Raw genomic sequence first — 17,558 nt, 5'->3', positions numbered from 1 at the left:
TCTACTAGATGCAATCGGGTTGATTTAACATTTTCGCAGTTTCAATTTAGATCTCAGTTGACAGAGATTTAAAATTTTCGCAATTTCTATTTAAATCTCAGTTAGAACCAGCGTTCAACATGGCTAGAACATCTGATGTGTATATTTACTACGTGTAAGGTTTTATTTTTTTCTCGTACTTACCAAAACTTGTTCCTTTTTTTCTAGTCTTGTGGCTGTTGCATTTATTGCCTTCGACTCGGCTCGTTGGTGAACTGTTGCCGGTAAGTAAATATCAATCAAGGACAGAATTTATGAAGACTTCGATGGGAACGTACTAAAAACTGTCAACAACAATACAATATGCCCAGAAGCAATAGTGAAAACATTTGAATAAATTTGTGCAGAGTGTACCGAAACATGATAGACGGCATTTCAAGAATCTGGCAGAATGGGTGAAAAAAACATCAATGTTTCTCAATCGAAGCGATATGAACCCTCCGTCCGAAATCTATAGGTTTACATTACGTTACGGACGACGTTATAACGTTCAAAATCGTGTTTAGCGTAGCCGTGAATACGATGCCAGTTGATTACAAGGAAGTCGAAAGCGTGGGCCGGATACCTTTAACGATTATTTAATGTTTTCAAAGTAGTATCCTGTTGAATGGAGTATCATTTTGAAAATGAAATTTAAACCCTATCTTCACGTTCGAGAGTAACTGTCAATAATTTTCAAAGGAAATAAAAACCATGAACTTGTTAGTCATCATTTCGAATATCAAACCATTACATGGTTTGGTTTCTTAATGTTAAAGTGATTTTATTTTACTTATAACTTCAGCTACTTCGATTTTCATTACCACATAGCTATCTTAAAATATACATACATACTTTCGTCTTCGTCTCCTCCTCCCGCTCTGCAATTCGATTTGATGATGATGATAAAGGGATTGTGTCCGACCAATCTGTTCTATATTCCTATCTTGGATTTTTTTATTTGCGTTTCCCAACTAATCGACTTGGACGATCAAAAACAAAAGGAAAAAAAGAAAAAGATACTCATCGAACTGAACCGAGGCCATTTGAGTTATCGAATCAACGTTTCCAAATGTTACAACCTTCTACATTGTTCAACGACTAACTCTTTAACTGCCGGACGATCAACGGAGCTGAACGTTAGTGTCCGCCCGTCCCAAAACTCCAGAATTCAAACACATTTTTCTTCTTTTTCTTTTATTTGTTGTTAAAAGTCTGTACTGCTTTTGTCGACCTGTTTGTTTATCAAAAATTATCCTATCAACTTATGCGCCTAGCAAATGATTCTTCTTTCTTCATCGTACAGTTGAGGGTTCGGGGACTGGGATCTCTCAACCCGCCCCCTTGCCATTGAAATTGTACAATGGTCGATAGTTCCCAAGAGTTATAAACAATTTGAATCGTCGCAAATACTGCTACACACTCTCTAGCTCTTATCTAAATTAATTTGAATATCCCGATCAAACAAACAAAAAACCACTGCGCGGTCATCAGCTTAGTTTATACAATTTAATGCATCCGAAAAATCGGTAACGGTGTTTGCTGAGGGGGATATAAACTAAAAGAGGTAGAACTAATCCGGTTCGAACTGTTCCACCTGAAGTAGAGTTGTACCATTATGGGCCTATTCCATCTCGTTGCCACTTTCTATATTCCTCAGCATTTTTTTTCTCTTCCTTTAACTCCTAATAAACCATACCTAATGCTTATGCAATCGGGCCAAGTACTCCACGTTGATTTCACGCCATCCACCATCTCCTCTAGTACCCGGACCGTGTGCGGGAAGTTTTCGTAAAGTACTGCTTGTCACCCCGATCCAGGCCACGATCGTGCGATCGCTCGCGGTGATCTCGCAGGACGCTTCCACTTCCGCCACTGCTACCACCACCCCCACCACCACCTGCACCACCGCCATAGGATGGAGACTTTTCCTTCAGATGATGATGGTGATGCTTTTCCCGGTGCGACGACGACGACGAGGTGGACAGTGGGGCTGCCAGATCGCCATCGTTGTCCCCGTTCTGGTGCGATAGCAGTTTGCTAGCCTTTTCCTCCTCCCGGCGCAAACGTTTGTCCGTCAGTAGCGATTCCTCCGCATTACGATCCTGCTGGAAAGGGTGGGGAAGGGGGAGGGGAAAATAGGTGGAAAACATGTTTAAAACATCCTCTATTGCCGGGATCAAAATTAACCTACCCGCTTGCGACCAAGTTTACGTTCCTTCCGGAGCTCCTTCTCCTCGTCAGTCTTGTCCCGTTTTTCCTTCGTCTTGCTGCTCCGTTCCTTCTTCGACTCGGACACTAGCTGCTGGGAAGCGGAGTTGGAACCATCGTCGTGCTTGCTCTACAAAACAACACAGGTTGACGTATAAATAAAGCACTTTCACTTTCGTCTCCAAACTTCTCCCGGGAAGCAACCATATTGTATTGCTCTCGTTCGCAACTAATCAGTGGCAAAGGGATTCCTTTCGCAGACATGAGCAGGTGGTTTCAGGCAAACCAAGGGAAATCGGTTGTATCGGTTCTTTTTTTTCCATGATCATGATGCGAGGGAAGCGGTGTAAAGAAGCAACATCAATTCGAACGGTAACTTTGTTGGATCGAAAATTCCTCCTCCAGCTACCCCGTAACACACAAGCCGAATCATTTTAAGGGTTTGAAGCATTGATGGCTAGTTTAAGTTTGAAAAAAAGGCAATCTTTCAAAGGTATTCAACACTTTCTGTGGATCGTAAAACATATACATTAAGCCACGAGCTATATCTCATACATACCTCGGTATCGACATAAATCGATTACATTATGCCGCGTTTCATGCGAAGATTGTGTCTTCCTACGGTTGCACATTCAACGTGTCCCCTTCTAATAACGGCAAATGTTGCCCTGACTGAACGCCTGAATTGTTTCACGTTTGATGCTGGTGCACATCGTCATCATTCATCAGGCCACTTACTTGTCAGGATACCGAAGGATTCACCGTTGGCTTTTATGTTACCGGTGGAGTTTTATATGCGGTGGAAAAAGCCGCGTGCCGGAAGTCTTCATGGTTGGAACTCATGGTCCTTCGCTTCAGTACGCCCAGTACGTGTTTCGGTTTTTTTTTTGTGCAGCAGATTATGAACATTGAACGAAGAGTTGGATCCATTGGACCAGAATTCGGTTTTCCATTGCGCGAAGGAAAATTTGTTTGTTTCAAGAGTGTCAAGGGGAACAAACACACGGTTAGGTTTGTGTTTTTCATTTCTTGATGCCTTCAAGGAGATGCGATTGAGAAACGTGGTGTGTTCAAGAGCAAGAAGAGAGGAGAAGACTCTTTTCGATAGCAACAGGATTCCCCGATCTTAGAATGTGGATAATCGTTCTCTTGGATGTTCGTTTTGCCCCGATTCGGGAAGGAGGAATCATCATTCCAACCTTCTAGTACCGTTTTCACACCGCGTTTGTGGATGCGATGCATTTGGAGAAAGTGCTGGTTCGCTCCGAAGGTAATTGAATGAAAATAACCACCGGAACACCCAGGGCCCTGACGAGATGATCAGCTGCTGCTGCTGCTTCGACCAATTTCGCTTCCTTTTGCACCTTTCGCTTGCGAAGAGACCCAAGTAACTCTACACCACCAAGTTGGCGTTACACCAGAATACTAACCTTCGAGCTAGAAGAACCTTCCACCTTGCGGCGCTTCATATCTGGAAGGAAAGAAATAGTAACGATCCCACGTTGAAAGAAACTGACTCAGAAGCGATTGGCTCTCCACTTCCCGTGCCCTATCCTACCTCTATCATGTTCCGGTGGGTCTTGGCTGCGACGAATGCTGCTGCCGTGTTGCTGTTCGTTGCTGGAGTTCGACACTGAGCTGAGGTCTCTTTCGCTGCGATCACGCTGCTGGAGGTCCCGTTCGCTTGCTCTCGATTCCCGTTCGTGATCGTAATGATCTGCAAACCGGAAAAAGGTTTAAAAAGTTCGTTCCCGTCTTCGTCGATCAATGAATTGCTGTATGGAATGCTCACCTCGCTTGTCACGACGCTTTTCTTTTTCCCTTTTTCGATCGGCAAGCATTGCGGCGGCGGCCGCTTCCTCTCGCTCGCGTTCCTTCTCCCGAGCGCGCTCTTCGCGTTTGATTTCTTTCGATGATTTTTCACGCGCCAACGAAACCGATGATTCGCGCATCGACGCCGACGAACCTCCGGCATTGTTGTCCCTCGAGCCACTGGACGATGACGACGAGGACGGTTCCTTCTTGATCATGTCAATGGTGCTGCTGTGACCGCCACCACCACGGTGATGGTCCGACGATCCTGCCAGGTTACCGTTGGATGTGGCATTACCACCCGCTGCCATGGCCGACGAGGACGTCGATGATGAATTCCCTCCAGTGGTGGAAGTGTTGTTGGTGCCGTTGCCCATCGATGAACTTCCTTGTCTGGTGCTTTGTCCTCCTGGGGATTGAAAATTCACACCGGTTTACCATTTGATACTCAAAACCCTGAAGGTAAGGCTGCAGTCCAAACATACCTTTCACATCGGCCCCATTTATAGCCACCTTGCTGTCCTGCAGTGAGTCCTGAACCGCGACCGTTGCTCCGGCCAATGACCCGGTAGCACTCGAGGTCGTGGTTGCTTTGAACGGTTTCTCCGTCACCTGGTGGAAGTCCGATTCCAACATCATCTGCGCGGCTCGGGCCTTCAGCTGGCCGATGTAACTCGATGCCAGCACGAACAGATCCTGGCGCTGGTTTTTCTCCTCCTCGCGCACCTTCTCCACCTTCTTCTCAATGATCTGCGACAGTTTGGCCAACACCGGGAAGTGCGGCAGGATGCGCATCAGGATGATGAGCGAGTTCCGGATCTGCATGTAGTCCTTCGAGTCCAGACAGAACACCATCGCCTTGGTGATCTTGTAGTGCCACTTGTGGCACACGTGCCGATAGTTCTCGTAGTTGACGTGGTCGATCGCCTCCGAGTACTGGTTGCTGACGCGGAACTTGGTAACGAAACCGGGATAGTTGGCGCACTCCTTGTTGAAGGTGGCCTCGTCCGAGTGCCAGCGCATGACGGTTTCGAGCATCGCGCACAGGAACCGCCCGTAGCGGGTCGCCTCGTTCTCAGTGCAGGACGTCACCGAGTACGTTATGTCGCAGAATATCTACCGGGAGAGAGTCATCATTTTAAACCCATGATCTATAACTCATACACGAGAACAGTTTGTTCTGCTTACCCGATCGTAGCACAACAGTGTGCTAAAGTTGGCCGTCTTCAGATTGTGGATGGTATGCACAAACTTAGCACAGTAGATTGCATCGAGCGCCGTAAAGGTGCACCGCGGGAACAGACACAGCTGCAGGAACTGGGTGATGGTTTCATTCTTGGCCGACTTGGCCGAACGCGACAGGAACCAGGCGTCTTTCTCGTTCGTCAACCGGTGCATGATTTTGTCCACGTGCTCCTGCTGCTTTTTCCGCTCGTCCTGCAGTTTGTCCATCAGCGCGACGTAGCGCTCCTGTTCTTTCTTGTTCTTCGACGCGTTCTGCTCTTTCGACTCCATTACGGCATTTGCGAGCAGCCTCAGTTTGGTAATTTCCCGCTGGTAGCTCTCGACCGGGACCTGCAGGTCGTACATCGACAGCGACCAGAAGCTGACCAGAAACTGCGGACTGATATCTTCCCAGATTTTCGGTGGATGCAGCGGGCGTACGGACTCGATGACCGGGTTCATGACGTGCGCCGTCGCCTCGAGATATTTGCTCATCTTTTGCGAGGTGGAAAGCTTCTTCGCGTTCGTGTCCGCCTTACGTAGTTGGTCGTACTTTTGCTAAAAAAAAGGCGAGAAAACGAATTTGAGGTTGAGTAAACACATTGCATCTGTTAGGTAATGATCAGAGGCGGATCAATCTATTCCGGGGTCCAATGCGGTGGGATAATCGGAGCCCTACAGATATTTTCTCGAGGGGGTCCGCGACAACCGAGCGGTAGCCCCGGTTAGAAAATCGGCCCATGAGCGCCGGGGCTCACCCTACCCTGTACGAGAGGACTGACTATCCACGTACAACAGGGAAACAAGTCTCGTTAGCCCTGCACGGGCAGGCATGACCAAGAGGTAGTTACGCCAAGAAGATGAAGAAGACAGATATTTTCATTTCCCTAAATGTTTCCAAAAATTCATCATACATGTAGGATAGGAATAAATTCTGTAAATTATTTTGTTACTTCTCCTAACTCCGCTAGATATCTTCTAACGAAGGCAAATTAGTTTTCATGAAAAATATCCAGACAAGAAGCTAACCTAATGCTATAGTATGAAGCAGCATTGGTTTCTTGTACAATTTCCGATCGGACTCCGATTCAGATTCGATTTCCAAATATTTCTATAAATTCATCAATAATATGATGTGATAGGTAATTCCGATTTCATTATCAACTATTTGAATGTTGCTGTTCATTATGGGACCCATATTCTGAGCTGGGACGACATAAACATTTTGTCGTGGAAATTACTCTTTTCAATACTTTTCTCCGATGATTTCGTTCTATACTTTGTCTTTTAACAAATTTAAATCTATTATATTTTAAAAAGAAGATCTCTTATATATCTCTCTCTTCTAGGTGATGTTTTGATTTTTCGCTAAAACGCGTGTATCAATATCAATGGGTTTTGTCTGAAATTTTTAGCCCGTGCCCCTCGCGGCCGCTCACTCCGTCCATAGGTAGTGGTGGTACTTACATTGATTGCATGAGAAAACATAGGACGCGCAAGGAAAAAGGCCACATCGGAGTGGATGTGGTACCGCTGCAGCATACTGTGTATCGTTGGGAGCCGCTCCACGTATTCCTCCACCGAGTAGGTCGAGCCGAGGAACGTCCCAAACTGCACCAACGTATCCTGGCACTGGTCGTACAGCTTCCCCACCAGCTTCAGGTGGCTCTGGGCCGTCTCGCGGTAGATGACGCAATGTTTCTGCTGCGCGATCAACAAACACAGGGCCACCGCTAGATCGTTGCTGGCCAGTGCGTCCTTCAACCGCTGCGATGACTTTTTCGTGTTGCGCACCTGGCTGAAATAACCCGCCTCGCCACGCAATAGTTCCCCGCCGCACATTGCTTGCAGTTGCTCGTTCGTCATCTCTTCGGCCGCCTCGATGCCGGCCATCTTCTGCACCACCTCCTTGAGGATGAGGAGATCGAGGCTCTTGTGGGACTTGAGCTGGTTCGCCACGTACTGCAGCAGTCCGCTCAGCTCGATGTTGTACTTCTTGTAGATGGCACCGCAAAAGTTGGCCAAACTTTGCAGCCACAGCGAGATGCTGGTACCGTCGTTCTGCATTGGGTTCCGATCGACCTGCTCGAGGGCTTCGATTAGACAGTAGCCGAGCACGTCGTACGACAGAGACGTCAGATACTTGAGCGAGTCAACGACGGGGGCGATTAGATTATCGTAGATTTGAATTTGCAGTAGAATCTATGATTGAGACAAAAAGAGCAAACATAAAATAATGACGATATTAAACCATGCAAGCAGACACCAAAAACCGATTCTAGCTTACATATTCAAATAGGAATCCAGGCGAACAGTGGCTCAGTTTGCCGATCAGCCTTCCCACCGGTTTACTGTTTTCTTTGCTGACCCGCTTCATCAGTGCCTTGATTTGTTTCTGGGCCGTACCGCGCCGTTGGATCAGCTTCGGCTGTAGCTGAAACGTGTCATTTTTCCAGCGCGCGTACAAACTGTACCGATACTGGTACGGGTAGAGTTTCACGATCGACCAGATCTCTTCCGCCACGCAGCAGTTGCAGTCCATGTAGGCCAGGGCGGGCAGCACGGAAGCATCGAGCAACGACAAAATGTCGTAGTACAGCTGCTCCTGATCGCTCGACGTCCCGGGCGCCGGTGGATTCATCGGGTCGACGTTCATGTCGGTGAGGATGACACGCATCAGGCGCAACAGTTTGTACAGCAGCACCGAATCGTAGTGTAGCGATGGTCCAAGTGCGGTAAACATCGGGAAAGCATGCAGCCGCAGCTTGGTCAGTGCGGTAACGGGCGGTGGGGCAAGTTTGCTGAGCGCACCGTACGATGAGATGGCGCGACCCTTGATGTTTGCCGGCAGGGCACACTTGAGCCGGTACACCGGTTCGATGATGATGTGCAGCAGGCGGCAGAGGGCTCGTGCGATCGGTTCGTGCACCATGACCGACTGGTCCGGGAGCTTGCGGAGCAGCTGGTGGGCCGTGTTCCAATCTCCGATGAGTAGTAGCGCCTCGCAAAGGCCCCACTTTTGATTGAGGGCATACTTTTCCGGTGCCGTCTCGAACTCGGGCTCCTGCTCCGGCTCCTTGTCCTTATTGGTGAGAATTATGTTCAGCTTGCGAACGTATTCTTTCGCTTGGTTCATTTCCGCCTCCCAATCGGCCTGTATCGACTTATCCGTTGGGTTGAGCTACGAAAAGATTAACATTACACCATTAAAGCAGGGTTTACACGCAGCAGTTGCAATGGAAACAGCTCTCCATTTTGAGTTGCGTGCTTCTCTTTCCTTACCCATGAGTAAATATCGTCCAGCTTTATCACACCGTGCTGCAGCAGTAACGCGGTTACCTTGAACAGAGAGCTCGGTGTGTTAACGTCCGCAAAGTAGCGATACTTGTAACCGAGCACCTCACAGATAATGTTGCCATCGTTGATGTACGATTGCAGCAGAGGGATGAAAATGCGATCCTGCTCCGGGCGCGCCTCGAACGACTCCAGGATGATATCTAGCACCCGGTTGGGATCGAGATTGAAGCAACCAATCAGCGATTTGATAATCTCCAGTATGTCGGTCACCGTGATCGTTTCCTGATTAAATTCCTGATTCAGTTCCGTGATGAGCTTTGCGTAGCCCTCACTTTCCTCGCGGAATAGATTGAAACGGCGCTGTTTGTAGCTGCAAAGAAAATAAAACAAGGAATGACGAACGGGTTTCTTCGCCTCATTGAGGGCAGCATTTGATGCTTACTAGAGCTTCGTTTTCACTTTTATGAATCGTGTGTAGAAACTTCGATTCTTGATTGTCCCCACGTCTTGCAGTGTGTCGATTTCTAGTCGCTCCTTCAGCAGCTTCTCCGACACAAATCGTTCCGTTTCCTTGACGATGTAGCAGAACGTGGAGCGTTCTTCGCTCGGTGGCGCATCACCTGTGCTTGTGGCCGTTTCGGCATCAAAGATACCGAACACATCCAGCAGAATCGATGGGATGTCGCTGTGTAGGCTCTATGGAGGGGACAAGGAGAACAGTGTAATAAATAAATTAGACTCCCCGGTGGTGCGAGTTTAGCAAGGACATTGATTCCGCCACCAACCTACCGAAACTTCGGCCAGCATCTGTAGGACGCTATCCTTTTTCAGCTGGCCATGAATGCCACGCGAGATCAGCTCGTAGATCGCCCGGGAAATGCCGCTCTTGCGCTCGTTCTTTGCAAACAGGGGACTCTGCTGTGGGTCGTCCTTCACGATGGCTTTGCATTGTTTCAAGCTGATAAACGCCGAAAGGGTTTCCGACGAACAGGGATAAACAAAAACACCGAGAACATACACCTCGTTAGTAGTGGCGGAAGTAGGGGGTTCGCCGGGTGGGAAGGTTTGCCATCGACTCGCGAAATGCGTTTCATGTGCCGCAAAGCTTCGTGCCACATAAACGGTGGAGGAAAGAATCCTTTATTCATGCCATATTTTCTTATCCCACAATCCCAATGCCTGCTCTGGAGAATTTCATCACTTTGACATTTCACATCACACACGCATAAGAAAGAGGAAGGCTGATCCGACTCGGATGCGATGCCGCCACATTCACGGATTGTTAGAACTTATTTAGAACGATAACATCGGGCCGACGCATAGCAAATACGGGAGGATATGGTGTAACGATTGAGGAAGGATATTTACAACTCTGATTTTCCGCTTCGTTCCCAGGATTTCCATATATCGGCGTTGAACATTTTCGCATCAAGCTTCGGCACACAAATTACTTTGCTTCACTGCGCGGTGTGACAGTTCTTTCGAACACAAGATTTGACAGCTCACCGTTTACACACGACGTTGCGAACTGTTGTGCCTATCGGATATTTATAATATTCACCTGAAAAAAAAATCATACCAGAAACATGAATTTATGGGCCAACAAAAATTTACTAAATTATACTTCGTTAATTTAACTAACCAGCATTCATCGCAATGTTTCCCAGTATCAAGCCGTTCCCGAATGGGCCCGGGTTGTTGACGTTTCTGTCAAAACAAACGCGAAAACAAACAGCAATTCGGCAGGCGGTACGATTAATACAATACTTTTCACTGAAAATAACGCAAATTGTATAGAGAATGGCTTCAGCCCAAGTGGATCAAGTAAGCAAAGGAAACGTAGTAATCGCCCGGAAAGGTGGTAGTAACATATTTTCTAAAATAACTTTCTATCAGATGATGCGAACACAAATCGATACGGCATGCACAACTGCGGAGGCTTTCACCAAACTGTACTACGAAAGTGTTGACAAAAAACGGCATGTAAGTAAAGAACACATGTTAGTTAAAAGCGTGCTCTAACCTGTTCCGCATGTTATTTTTTCAGCAAATGGCGCGGTTGTACATGGATAATGGACTGCTGGTTTGGAACGGTAATGGTGCCAACGGGAAGGATGACATTCAAAAGTTTTTCCAGGAGCTTCCCCGATCCGAGCACACTCTGACGACGCTCGACACCCAACCCATCGTGGACGATGCCGTAGCGACACAGCTAACCTTTTTAATACAGGTTTCCGGAACCGTGCGACTCAGCGGCGCCCCGATGAAACCGTTTCAGCAGACTTTCATGATTACAGCGCAGGGTGATAAGTGGAAAATCGTCAGTGATTGTTTTCGTTTGCAAGATGGTTTATTTTAGCGCCAGTTTCGTTGTAACCACTTAAAATTCCTACTCCTATTGATACACATTCAATACATTAAACATGAAGAAATTACGGAAAGATGAAGTCAGCTTATACTTTACGGAAAAATATGTGTCTCAGATAACCATTTTGCTAATTAAAAAGTTATTCAGTTTTGGACTTTTTAACTTCCGGTTCGTCCTCGCTGTTGAAGATCGGTTTTGGTTGTGTTTTTGCATACGCCGGCGCAATCCAGTAAGGGTTTTCGGCCGCCTCTTTAGCGTACTTGAGAATAGCCTCGCGGGGATCCTGATCGTCCTCAACACGCTTGCTCAGTCCCAGGTTGCGAATAACGTACGAAGAAAGTGTACCACCTGAGCTTGCCACTCGGCCACCCTGTCCGCTTGTGATGGGCAGATCGGGGCGCTTCGATTTGACCGGATCCAGCCGTTCCTTCTCCAGCTTCTTCCGTAGGGAACGAGTTTTCTCCTGCCGGAACAATGGCAGCGCGTGAGGTGTGATGATTTGCGTGGTACCAACAATTTCCGATTTCTTTTTCTTCCGATGCGTTCGAATGACGCACTGCTTTGCACCGCGCATACTACGCTTCTCGTCGTACAGGCCCCGTATCACGCCGTTGCCGCAACCGACGAAAATTTGATTCAACTTTGGATGCCACAGTGTCCGGATAACGTGCGAGTCGGTGATGGGAAGTTTCGCTACCAGGTCGAAGGTTTTCGTGTCGTACACGTACAGGTTGGCCTGTTTTGCATCCTTCGGGAGGGATTCCCCGGTAAGGATCATTGTATCGTCCGGACTGTAGCAGCAGTCGGTCGTATCGTATCGGCTGTACAGGCCATCAAACACGTGCAGCGGTTTCTTAAACGCTCGCATGTCCCACAGTTTGAGCGTTTCGTCCATCGAGCGGGAAGCTAGCTGGAAGCCGGAGTAAGAAAACAGTACCGCTGATATGTCGGACCCCTTAGTGTGCGCGTCGCGGATGCAGTGTGTCGTGTGGACGAACATTTTTCTCGTATCCCAGGTCTGCAGTGACCCATCGCTACAGCCGGCCGCGATCAGTGTCCCGTCGCGGTTGTACGCACAGCTCGTCGGAATCGTCTTCAGCCCACCCTGGGCTCGCGTTTTTATCACCGCACGCTGTTCCTTCGTTTTCGCAAAGACCCATGTGCGCAGCGTGGAGTCCATGCCGCTAGTCAAAAACTCTTCCCTCCGAACCGGACTCCAGCAGCCGCTCGTGAGCCCCGCGATGTGACCTTTCGTCTTCGACATGTCCGCGATGTACTGGTCGCCCTTAACGCACTCCATCTTCTCAAATCCATCGCGGTCGAGCACTTTGGCCTGCGAGCTGCCCGATACCACCAGCATCATGTCCCCGGAGAATGAATAGTGCAGGTTACGGATGGGATGGTTCTCACACGGTTGCAGCGAACGGAAGCTTTTCATCGATTTGTCCATGCCGGAAAAGTCCCAAAAGTTGACATTGTAATCCATCGAACCGGATGCCAGCCGAACACCGGACGGGTCACTGGCAAGGGCAATGACGGCCTTGTTACCGTGACGCATTTCTACCTCGTGCGAGTGTGGTAACTTGTTAATCGGTGCATCTTCGTCGAACTCATCGTCATCGTCCGCTTCGTCATCGTCGTCCGAATCATCGGAGTCATTCCTTTCCCCTCTTTTCCTTCGGCCATCTGCCTCCACTTCTCCAGCTGCCGTTGGAATGGGTCCAATCATGTCACCGTCGTCATCACCATCATCATCTTCCCCATCGTTTTCGTCACCCTCAGCGTTCACAGTTTTGACGAGACTCTTCTCATCAACCAGTGCCTTCGGGGCGTTTTGTTTCGCTTTCTGAATCATTTCGTTGATATCGAATTGTTTCGCCTGTTTCCTCCCAAAGCCGGATATACCCATCACTTCCTGCAGTTTACTGTTGTCCAAATCTTGCGCTATTCGTTCCACTGCATCCGGCTTCGCAGATTCAATCCGCCCGAACGAACCGAATCCGGACGTGCTGTCCTCTGTTGCTGGGTTAAGAAAGAAATTGTTTAACGCATATACAGATATAAAAACACTAACACTTACCGGAAGTGGTAGGCTTTTCATCCACCACATTGGAGCTGGTAGCGGACGGGGTTTTAAGATTAATTTTACCAAACGTTATTTTCCCTCGATTCATTTTCTCTACCGAAATGCTAGCAAAAGCGTGAAATGTTTTGTTTATAAACATTAGCTGGTGCTGACGGTCGATGTAAACATTTGTACCCTTCAGGAACGGCTCGAATGGCATGGCCAACTCACTTCTATTTTATACCTCCAGAAGAGGAATTAACACTTGCAACTTTGATGTGGATTTCGTCAGATCAAAAACTAAGATTAGATTGGTGCGTGGTTCTGTCGCTAATATTTGTAGTTAATACAGTGAGGTTTGTTCTCCATCATCATCCTTTCAGGAAGTTTTGAAACAAGCATAAAAATGTCCCAGAAGGCAAATGTACTACGGGGCAAAACTCCGGTACAGCTCTTGCAAGAGATGGCGATGAAAATGAAGTCCCCGGTACCCGCGTATCAGTACACTGGGGAAACAACGTCTCCGTTGGGACTGCAAGCAAAACTGTTCACACACTCCGTTGCCGCGTTGGGGAAACAAGCGACCGGAGTTGGTCGAACGAAGCAAGACTCCAAACATGAAGCCGCCTGGCAATTGCTCCGCGTACTGTTGAATCTACCGCCCGAGGAGGAAGACGACTCTATGGCTGCTGCAGACCAACATAACCAGGCTGCTGTGATGGAGCAGTCCGTCGATCGTGTGTCCCAGCTGCGGGATATTTGTATCCAGCGTAACTTCCCACTGCCCGAGTTCGAACTGGTGCGCAGTTTTGGCCCTTCGCATGCACCCTCCTTCGAGTACGAGGTGCGCATTCGTGACATCGTACGGCGTGGTACACACTCCACCAAGAAGGGAGCCAAACAAATTGCTTGCCAGGAGATGATCAAAACGCTTCAGGCGGTATGTCATTTTTTCTTCAACTTTCCTGGTAGTTGTTTGCACTCTTTTGAACGGTCCTATCCGTTGCTCATTCCCAGATGCCGGTGGATGACACGTTTCTACAGGTCGTATCGATCGACGACGCCATCGAGGAGGAGGAACAGAGTGATGACCACATCATAAAGACGTACTACGAGTACTCCCAGTCGGACAACAAGAAAAAACTAGGCGTATCGATAGCCGATCGTCATAGGTTTTTCCTGGACCTTCCGAGTGTGCGCATCGCCGAGGCCCATCGAATCATGATGAACGGCGAGGAAACCGTGCGGGAAAAGTGCCACACTATACCGACGGCATTGGGGTTAAAGTTTAAAATAACACCCAACAATCCGGTGCTTACGTCACACAGCGGTAAGCCGATGCACACGTTTGAGCTGTTAAATTCGGAATACGACTGCTTTATCTTCAAAGAAAATGAAGATACCTTCTATAAAGAGGTTTATCAGTATTTTTGCTTGAGGACAAACTTCCGTCAGGTATGTTAGTGTTAAGTTATATTTGATTTTTTGTACTACCTATGTTCGAATAAGATCATTAGATTACATTGCTCATATGTACTGAACACACATTTGACCAACGTCATATGCCGGGTAAAGGTGGATGGAAAATTCGAAACCTATTTGCTACCGTTAAAAGCCTTGGTCGTGCGATTCAAGCCAAACCACCGTACCCTGGCATACCCTGATGGAATTTATATCATAGATACGAAGCTCTCCAATAAAATCGAGGCCAACAATGGGATTGAGCTAGCGGCAAGCACAATAACATCCAACTGCCCACCATCAGCGGCTCTGTCAGAAAACTTCGACGGGGTGACGTTCAAATGGGTGATCATAGTGGCAAAGTCGTTATAATCTCCGCCTATCCTGGGTTAAAACTTGGCACCAACAAATCGACCGCTCTATTGCAGCCAAATGATCGTACTGCAGTTTTGCAAAACCTTTTCGCCAGCAATCAAGACAATCGAAACTGATACTACTGTATCAGCACTCACATACGCCTCTGAGTCATGAACATTGTTCAAGAACAGACCCGCTTCTATCGGGTTCGAGAGCAAAATGCTCCGAAGGATATTTGGCCCCGTATGTGTGGAGGGACGATGGAGGAGCATATTACAGCACCAAGATGTGTGAGTTGTATGGCGGGCTTTCCGCACTGCAGCGAGTTACACTCGGTCTGGCTCCGGTGGGCTGGATATAAGATGCGAAAGGCACTAGGCGACCCCTGGCCCGTAAAGTCTTCTTAGATTGTCACATGATTCACTGAGCGATCACTGCAAAACGGATGCTGCCACCAAAGCTACTATATTTTTGGCAAAATGATGCGAGGTTAATTTAATTGTAAACACAGGAAAATGTACTAATTTGTCTTTGCAGCCAGAGCGTGTGAAAGTTAACGATTTGGAAAGTGCTTTAGATGGAATCAAAGGTCTAATGCTAATGGATAGATTGAAGCTAATACCGTGTACTATAGATCACGTAACGTCCGCGGTCATCCCCATCGAGCCTGCTGACAACGATGAAGAAAACTATCAACCGTCACGAAAAATATTTCGACTAATGGAATGAATAAAAAAGCCATTTTTCAGCGGTGATCGTAAAAGAACTGCCCAAAATTTAACCTGTTCACAGTTTTGCCCGAGCCTGATTCGGGCAAGCGTATGGAATTTGTACTGCTTTGTCTGGCTCGGGCAGTTTTTTTTGGCCACGCGCAATAAAATTCTAAACATTTTAGGAATTTTTTTTTCTTTGGTTTTAAACCAAAAACTAAACAAAAATGTTACTGAAGAAGCATTAATACTACCTTTCCGTTCACACTAAAACTTAAGAATAATAATAATAATAAACAAAAATGTAAAAAAATGTGACAATTTTTGGAGCCATTTTCTCTAATTGGCTAGATTGTGAAGGGGTTGATACAGTTAATATTGATGAAAAAATAACATCAGTTAGGTACTTTAAAAAATATTTAGACGACTGGAAAATGGCTGGACCTGTGATTTTGCCGATGTTGCCATGTTTCTACATGACATGTTTGAGACCTACACGGTCAACTTCTATTCCGCGTTGGACTCAACATTGCGTTTAAAGATTATCCACATATTTTCGATTAATAACAATTGATAGACCTTGGAAGGACTAGCAATGTTCGGTACGGAAGTTGATCTACATTTGGGTAATTTCCTCCAGTGATCTTGGGGCATAGTAACTGTAGAAGGGGTATATTTGATTTATGACGTTATGCTTGAAGAGAATCGTAAAGCACTCAGTTCTTCGTTAATCGTTTCCATCTAGCATCTTTGCTTTTTTCCTTTGCAATGAAGGAGTATGTTTACTGTAGTTTGTTTACTTTTGTATTTTGATTTGTGAGATTACAATTGCTCAAAACATGAATTTCATTCGTTTTCCCATCATAAATGAGGTTGAAAACATCAGAAAATCGCCGAAAGCTTCGGTTAAACTCGAAGCCAAAACAGTTTTCTGATACAATGTAGATAATCAAAAGAATTTCAGTTGGACCACGAATATAACCTATTTACATTTCAGGTTTCCACAAAACTTTAGGAATATTTTTTTCCAAAAGAGTGGCCTTCCTGATATGGTGATGTGTGACCGAATTCAAATAATCGATACCCGGTTTGGTGGGTCCCATCATGACGCACACATAATAATAAGTAAGCATTTTATAGATCGACACAGAAACTTTTTATTCAACGATAGATTGCTAGGTACAATTATAACAAGAAGTTGTAATGAATGTTTTTAATTGACAGTCTTTTTGATCAGGTGATGCAGGTTACCCGGCAGGAGACTGGCTGCTGCCAGTCTATTACGTTTTATATTGATCCAGATTCAGGGTCTCCAGAATCTGAATTCAATAAGAAGCATTCGTCTGGATGTATGATAGTGGTTAGTGGCGGCAATCGGTTTGCTTAAGAGTAGATTTAGATGCGTGTTAGGAGTAGATGGAATGTTTAATTATGAACGGCAGAAGTGTGACCAAATTATCAATGTTGTGCTTTACATAACATGTTTTGAAAATAATATAGAGTGGAACCTCCATTTGTAATCTATACTAGAAGATCTGGGATATGATTCCGATTAAAAAAATAAGCAAACAATTACTGTTTTTGTCCTTTTATTTTTATTTTTTGTGTGCCCGCTTCAAGGCAATTTTTTTATTAGCTATTTCTATTTCTAATTCTTTTTTTTTTCTTCTAATACTTTGTTGTAGTCAATCTTGTCTCTTTCGAGAGCTAGCCTCTCTTCTTCTATTTTCTTCTTCGATTTTCGTCTTTCAATCAACTCATTTTTTTTTAGCCAAAAGGCTGTTATACTTTCGCTGGTCACATAATTGCAGCTCACTATTGACAGTTTTTTCGGCCTAGCTGCACCTATTTTCCGCAATGATAGGGGCGTTCGTCCCCGTGTTGGCGTCGGAGCAGGTGTTGATACGGTTGTTGATCAACCGTTGGTTGGTACCGTATAGATGGTTCCGCAGATAGTTCCACCGATGGTTCCTCCGTTGCATCCACCACTGGTTCGTTCCCCATTACAACCTTCCTCAGATCCAACATCGCGATG

General features: G+C 46.5%; 4 protein-coding genes across 7 annotated transcripts; 2 read left to right on the top strand and 2 right to left on the bottom strand.

The window, feature by feature from the left end:
- Positions 1-889: 889 nt before the first annotated feature.
- On the bottom strand, positions 890-10,018 carry LOC131282349 (THO complex subunit 2). The gene is made up of 13 exons (XM_058311785.1): positions 9,931-10,018; positions 9,352-9,520; positions 9,005-9,258; positions 8,548-8,932; positions 7,553-8,446; positions 6,733-7,467; positions 5,230-5,823; positions 4,527-5,157; positions 4,022-4,450; positions 3,788-3,946; positions 3,660-3,700; positions 2,213-2,359; positions 890-2,126 (listed from the first exon to the last, which is right to left on the bottom strand). Exons 1-13 carry the CDS (start codon positions 9,981-9,983, stop codon positions 1,779-1,781), a joined length of 4,839 nt encoding a protein of 1,612 aa, XP_058167768.1. The 5' UTR covers positions 9,984-10,018; the 3' UTR covers positions 890-1,778.
- Positions 10,019-10,345: 327 nt separating this feature from the next.
- Positions 10,346-11,009, top strand: LOC131282515 (NTF2-related export protein). Of its 2 annotated transcripts, XM_058311999.1 has the most exons (3): positions 10,363-10,386; positions 10,459-10,545; positions 10,610-11,009. In XM_058311999.1, exons 1-3 carry the CDS (start codon positions 10,363-10,365, stop codon positions 10,919-10,921), a joined length of 423 nt encoding a protein of 140 aa, XP_058167982.1. In that variant the 3' UTR covers positions 10,922-11,009. The 2 variants fall into 2 exon arrangements, with proteins under 2 accessions (XP_058167981.1, XP_058167982.1); XM_058311998.1 differs by having other exon boundaries at positions 10,346-10,545.
- Positions 10,900-13,115, bottom strand: LOC131282513 (gastrulation defective protein 1 homolog). 3 transcript variants are annotated; one of them, XM_058311995.1, is made up of 2 exons: positions 13,011-13,115; positions 10,900-12,952 (listed from the first exon to the last, which is right to left on the bottom strand). In XM_058311995.1, exons 1-2 carry the CDS (start codon positions 13,102-13,104, stop codon positions 11,070-11,072), a joined length of 1,977 nt encoding a protein of 658 aa, XP_058167978.1. In that variant the 5' UTR covers positions 13,105-13,115; the 3' UTR covers positions 10,900-11,069. The 3 variants fall into 3 exon arrangements, with proteins under 3 accessions (XP_058167978.1, XP_058167979.1, XP_058167980.1); XM_058311996.1 differs by having other exon boundaries at positions 10,900-12,946; positions 13,011-13,104; XM_058311997.1 differs by having other exon boundaries at positions 10,900-12,944; positions 13,036-13,104.
- A 286-nt stretch (positions 13,116-13,401) lies between these two features.
- On the top strand, positions 13,402-14,536 carry LOC131294889 (double-stranded RNA-binding protein Staufen homolog). The gene is made up of 2 exons (XM_058322942.1): positions 13,402-13,935; positions 14,013-14,536. The coding sequence occupies exons 1-2, from the start codon at positions 13,402-13,404 to the stop codon at positions 14,457-14,459; spliced, it is 981 nt and encodes a 326-aa protein (XP_058178925.1). The 3' UTR covers positions 14,460-14,536.
- Positions 14,537-17,558: the final 3,022 nt, after the last annotated feature.

The sequence above is a fragment of the Anopheles ziemanni genome, chromosome 2 (genome assembly GCF_943734765.1).
Source record: "Anopheles ziemanni chromosome 2, idAnoZiCoDA_A2_x.2, whole genome shotgun sequence".
NCBI classification, from domain to species: Eukaryota; Metazoa; Arthropoda; class Insecta; order Diptera; family Culicidae; genus Anopheles; species Anopheles ziemanni.
The sequence above is the reverse complement of the archived record's forward strand: the minus strand, read 5'-3'. Positions and strand labels throughout refer to the sequence as shown.